The 6,111-nt window shown below is 34.3% G+C and overlaps 1 protein-coding gene across 1 annotated transcript; it reads left to right on the forward strand.

Moving 5' to 3' along the window:
• Positions 1-406: 406 nt before the first annotated feature.
• On the forward strand, positions 407-5,591 carry LOC108226533 (beta-galactosidase 13). Its single transcript, XM_017401505.2, has 19 exons — positions 407-830; positions 968-1,063; positions 1,205-1,317; positions 1,461-1,527; positions 1,619-1,711; positions 1,825-1,968; positions 2,062-2,156; positions 2,355-2,460; positions 2,548-2,632; positions 2,761-2,879; positions 2,995-3,165; positions 3,267-3,445; positions 3,553-3,662; positions 3,815-3,924; positions 4,200-4,307; positions 4,420-4,524; positions 4,616-4,761; positions 4,886-5,237; positions 5,347-5,591. The coding sequence occupies exons 1-19, from the start codon at positions 642-644 to the stop codon at positions 5,482-5,484; spliced, it is 2,526 nt and encodes an 841-aa protein (XP_017256994.1). The 5' UTR covers positions 407-641; the 3' UTR covers positions 5,485-5,591.
• Positions 5,592-6,111: the final 520 nt, after the last annotated feature.

Consider the following 6,111-nt stretch of genomic DNA (forward strand, 5'->3'; position numbering starts at 1 on the left):
ATACAGACCTCTGGTTATATTAAATAATTTCTTATATGATAAAAAACCATTTTTTTCCGATTTGAGCATAACTTTATAAATAAAGTTTCGATTTTGTATTTGGTAGAACATAAAATGTACAACTTTAAAGTCATCCAATTGTAAAATGTAGCCAACTATTATAACTAATTCCACCAGAGCACAACATCTTCCACGTTTCGAAAATTTTACAAACTGGATATTTATATTATTTTAAGACACAATTTTTGGCATGCAGTAAAGAACATCACAAGGGATGTGATTTTTATATTTGTTGGCTGTTTAAAATTGTACAAAAATAAATAACTAGATAATCTATTGTAACAATGTACCCGAGCAAGCCGGTGAGACCATATAGAAATAAGTGATGCAGGCTCCCTGTGTATATATAATTGAAAGGGATCAATTTTTGAGGCAGCTCCCAGGAGAACTCCTCCATTCTGTGAAGGGAGGAGTTCCCTTCTGCTCAATCTTCATCTTTTTTAATAGTTGATTAATTTCAATTATTAATCCCAAGCACCAAATCATCAATAACACAAACTCCACTGATAATTTTATAATCTCAGTTGCTTTGTCGAACGAACATTTATAAATCGATTTCTGAGGCATTTACAGGTTATATCATGGGGTTACATTTAGCTTCAAGCTTTCTGGTAACCCTTTTTTTAGCCATTGCCATGCCGAAAGTTGTTCTTGGGGAGGACATTAATATTAATCCACCGGTGATATACGACGCCAGGTCCCTGATCATCAATGGTAGTAGACAACTTTTATTCTCTGGTTCCATTCATTATCCTCGTACGCAACCTGAGGTACTTATGTTTATAAAATTTAAACATCTACATGCATGTACAAAGTTTTATATCATCGATCAAATTTCATTTTCCTATTGTTTTCATGACATGGTGAAATAAAAGGTTTGTGTGTATGTTAAACTTCATATTAATAGATGTGGCCGAGCCTCATCAAAAAATCTAAAGCGGGAGGATTGAATGTCATCCAAACTTATGTCTTCTGGAATGTCCATGAGCCTGTTGAAGGCCAGGTGTGTGCAAAACATATCATACTATAGTATATCTAGAGATAAATATTAACCAGTCCATGATATATAAAAGAATTATTGTTTTAAAGAAAAATATTTTCAGATACTCTACATAAATCGTTTACATCTGATATACTTACGCAGTTCAATTTTGCTGGCAATGCTGATTTGGTACGATTCCTCAAATGTGTTCATGAGCATGGCTTGTGGGTGAACCTCAGACTCGGTCCATATATTGCTGCTGAATGGAATCATGGGTAAAGTTTAGCCTCTTCCTATCACATTTCTTATAGCTAAAACCTATAACTAACTTTATTCAAGTTTCTATTATGTGACAAGAATTCAAAAAATATAATTCTAATTTTATTCGAATATATGCTTTTGTATGACCATGCAACAGTGGATTTCCATATTGGCTCAGAGAGGTCGCAAATATTACATTTCGTTCTTATAATGAACCTTTCATGGTGATTTTTCTTCGCCTTATCTTGTTTATCAGATAAAATATGCATTACTATGGAAGCACTTTGTTCTAATAAATTGTATGAATACATTCAGCACCACATGAGAAGATTTAGTGAGATGATTATAAACATGATGAAAAACGAGAAGTTGTTTTATCCTCAGGGAGGCCCCATTATAATGTCACAGGTTGGTTAAGATGTCATGTTACATTTAGTGTTGAATTGGGTAGTATAAAGGTATGATCAAGGAAACTTGTATCTTCCACTTAAAATAAGATGATGTTGCATGAATCCTAACAGATAGAAAATGAGTATGGAGCAGTACAGGCAACATACAGAGAAGATGGAGCTAAGTACATCCAGTGGGCAGCTGAGATGGCAGTTGGTCTGTATGGGAAAATTCCATGGCTCATGTGCAAACAGCCAAATGCTCCTTCTTTGGTGGTACATACCTTATGAATGATATAAAGCTGTGTGTTGTGTCCCTAACCAAACATATATAATGAACTTATGGATGCTTTGCTTCACGGTCTCCAGATTGAAACATGCAATGGAAGGCATTGTGCAGATACGTTCCAAGGGCCTAATGGTCCAGACAAGCCCATTTTGTGGACAGAAAATTGGACTGCGCAGTGAGTACACATACACAAATCTATACTCAAATATAAACACATAAATTTAATCTCTCTCATTACGTGCATTATAGCTTCCTTGATAACAAAATTTTGATTAGCAAGAGTATTATAAGTTATAGACCCTAATTATAAGGTCCAGGTTTATTGATAGTATTTTCATGGACTAGTTAACTAATATTAATGACATATATATAGATATCGAGCATTCGGAGATCCACCATCTCAAAGATCAGCAGAAGATCTTGCTTTTTCTGTCGCCAACTTCTTCGCTAGTAATGGAACTTTTGTCAACTATTACATGGTATTCTACATATATATATTGAATAGATTTTTATACCATATAAATTTATTTTTATGTGAAACCTATATATGTTGTGTACTTCTGCAGTATTATGGTGGTACGAATTATGGTAGAACTGCCTCATCTTTTGTGACTACTCGTTACTATGATGAAGCTCCCCTTGATGAATATGGTAATCTATAGGCTCTTTGTGAAACTGATACATGTGATATATAATTCTCAAAACTGATTAACTATATATATATAGAGTGATCAACTCTTTGCCGATCACTTTTAATTAATGATAAATGAATAAAATAGGCTTGTTGAGAGAACCTAAATGGGGCCACCTCAGAGATGTCCACAGGGCTTTAAAGTTATCAAAGAAGGCTTTGTTTTGGGGACAAAGGACTTCTATGAGAATCAATAGAAATGTTGAGGTATATGTGCGTACTTGCATGGGCTCATGTTTATAAGCCATTGATCAATCACAAGTATCATACCTTAGGACGTTTATATTTTATTTCTGGTTAATTTTGTTTTAAATTTTTGCAGATAGTAACTTACGAGAAGCCTGGTGATGCAAGCATGTGTGCTGCATTTTTTATAAACAAACATACAAAACTTCCAGCAACAATTACATTTAGGGGTTCGGTTTATTATGTTCCCTCAAAATCCATTAGCATTCTTCCAGATTGCAAGACTGTTGTTTTCAATAGTCAAACAGTAAATCCCATACTATTTTCTTATTTTATTTGCTACACATATAAAATTTCCACTGTTAATAAGGTGTAGCTATAGAAAGATTGATTCCACGAAATTTGCAGATCATTGCGCAACACAGTACAAGAAATTTTGTCCCATCAAAGAAAGCAAATAACTTTAAATGGGAGTCTTATCGTGAAATAATTCCAACCTACAATGATTTACCTATTAAAGATATAATACCAAGGGAGCTCTATCAGTTGACAAAAGATGCTTCAGATTATGCATGGTATAGTACCAGGTAAGCTGCATAAGCTGCGTGTTTGTTCAATCATAACTTCATGCTTGGTAAAGATACAATTAGTCACCACTTTAAGCTTGAAAACTATGCAATTTTATGTAATACAGTGTTAATATTGAACACCGTGACCTTCCCATGAGGCCGGACATCATGCCCGTTCTTGAAGTACAAAATAATGGTCATGCTATGGTTGCTTTTGTGAATGGCGAACATATAGGTAAGTCATACATGTAGTACTCAAAATGTGTGTTGTGTATGATACATATATGTTACCGTATTCAGGAAATCTAGTTCTGTATAAACAACAAGTAAAGTAATTTATTTTGTTTAAATCTAACTCTATCGTTTTATTGTTCTTATGAATAAAAGGATTTGCACATGGGAATTTAGACCAGAAGAAGTTTTCTTTAGTGAAAGCTGTAAATTTGAGACCCGGACTCAACCACATAACGCTTTTGTGCATGACAATGGGATTCCAGGTATTATTATTTTCTTTAGATTTGATGACTTTCTTTTGTCGCAGAAAAATATCAATAATTATGCAACCTAACGTCGAATCTCGTTTTGTTCTTTCCTTTTCATTCTTTACATGTATGGTATACAATTCTATTTGGGGTTAGTATCCTTAACAATTATATATAATCCTAGCCTATGGATATGTAAATGACATTTTTCACATGTGCTACAATAATACCCCTGATTATTAAAAATGAATTACTGATAGTAACATAAATATTTTGATGATATTTTCCAGAATAGTGGAGCTCACATGGAGAAGAGATGGACAGGGCCTGATTCTGTGCGAATTAAGGGTCTGAATACGGGAACACTTGATCTCACTGAAACTCACTGGGGACATGAGGTGCGTATACAATTGCTTAAGTACAGGCGCCTACATTATGCGGGTGTTTGCATCGAAATTGACTACACAATTTAAAATAAGTATACACGTTAAAAAGAAAATGATATTATAGGTTGGCATTACGGGAGAAAAGCTTCCATTATACCTGGAAGAAGGTGAACGAAAAGTGCAATGGTCACCAGATACTGGACTAGGAACTTCGATCACATGGTACAAGGTAAACAATCATCATAATGGATACTTGATTATCTAAAAATATGCTACAATGCATATGCAATTATTCACATAGGTTCATGTTTGCTATGTAGACACATTTTAAAACACCAGAAGGGAAAAATCCAGTCGCAATTACCATGGATTCAATGAACAAAGGCATGATCTGGATCAACGGTAACAACATTGGTCGTTACTGGGCATCTTTCCTCACTCCTCATGGAAGACCTTCTCAAACCGAGTAAGCCATGGATCTTCTGTTCTTATATTACACACACACACACACACGACTAGCAATTTTAGTTTGATATCAAGCCTCTTTCTATAAATGGTGTTAAATATTAATATACGAATTTTTTGTTCAGGTACCACATCCCACGAGAATTCTTGAAGCGTAAAAAGAATTCGTTAGTTGTGTTTGAGGAAGTGGGAGGAAAGCCCGAAAATATAACAATAATGACGGTCAATAGAGATATAATATGCAGCTTAATAAGTGAGGTGACTCCACCATCAGTGAAAACATGGGAAAGGAAGGAAAATGAATTGCGGAAAGTACTCCTCGTGGAAGATATGAAGTCAGGAGCTCGTTTAACTTGTCCAGATGACAAAGTGATCGTAGATGTGGAGTTTGCAAGCTTCGGCGATCCTATTGGTGCTTGTGGAATATTTAGTGTTGGGACTTGTCATTCTCCCAATAGCATGAGCGTTGTCTTAAAGGTAATAAATATATACAGTTATTCGTAAAATCACCTACTACCTTCATATTTCTCTTACGTTATAATTGTGCTAGATAATAAAAACATACATGGTTGTTTTTGAATTGCAGCATTGCTTGGGAAAACACAGCTGCGCAATCCCGCTTGACAGAAAAGCATTTTATTTAACTGGCAATATTGATAATTGCCCAGATACATTTAAGTCATTGGCTGTCCAAGTAAGGTGTGGTAAATCATCAATGCAATAACTAGCAATGCCTAGCTAGATATCTACATGTGACTTGCATTGAAAAACCTAAGTTGATGGATGTTCGAGTTGTAAGACCACTTGAAAATCCAGAGATTACCACCATGTAGTGGAGAGCTTAAACTTGAGGGGGGGGGGGGAATGTATAGGGAGTTGACTGCAACACAACAATTTGAAAACAACATATTAAATGGTTACAACTTACAAGCCCAGTAATAATTTAAAAAAAGTTAAAAAGTTTAATTACCTAATTTTTTAAGTGAAATTAATATAACATAACTAGTTCCACTCTTTTGAAAGATTGAACACCTATGACTGGTAAAGTTTTTGTGTATGGCTTCATTGATTTATCAATTTTCGTTTTGAAAATGAAAACTACTACACAATGGAAGAAAATTACACAAATTGCATATTCATTTCATAAGATGCAAAAATATAACCAAACTAATACATGGAATCCAAAACATCAACCATGTATATTGAAAGTTATTTTGAAAATTTTGGATATAAGTTGCGCATTGTCAAGTTATTTTTGTGTATTAAATTGAGTAAGTATGCATTACATGTTCGTAAACGAGACATGCCTAAACTGAGTTATCCATTATGGGAGATATTTAATCACTCCAAA

The sequence above is a fragment of the Daucus carota genome, chromosome 6 (genome assembly GCF_001625215.2).
Source record: "Daucus carota subsp. sativus chromosome 6, DH1 v3.0, whole genome shotgun sequence".
Taxonomy (NCBI): Eukaryota; Viridiplantae; Streptophyta; class Magnoliopsida; order Apiales; family Apiaceae; genus Daucus; species Daucus carota.

What these genes read in the sequence shown, in the direction of transcription:
- LOC108226533 (XM_017401505.2), top strand. Translation starts at nt 642, where the DNA reads ATGGGGTTACATTTAGCTTCAAGCTTTCTGGTAACCCTTTTTTTAGCC. An exon ending in CTTATAATGAACCTTTCATG is followed by an intron (nt 1,528 to 1,618) that starts GTGATTTTTCTT and finishes GAATACATTCAG; the next exon opens with CACCACATGAGAAGATTTAG. An exon ending in GCCCCATTATAATGTCACAG is followed by an intron (nt 1,712 to 1,824) that starts GTTGGTTAAGAT and finishes GAATCCTAACAG; the next exon opens with ATAGAAAATGAGTATGGAGC.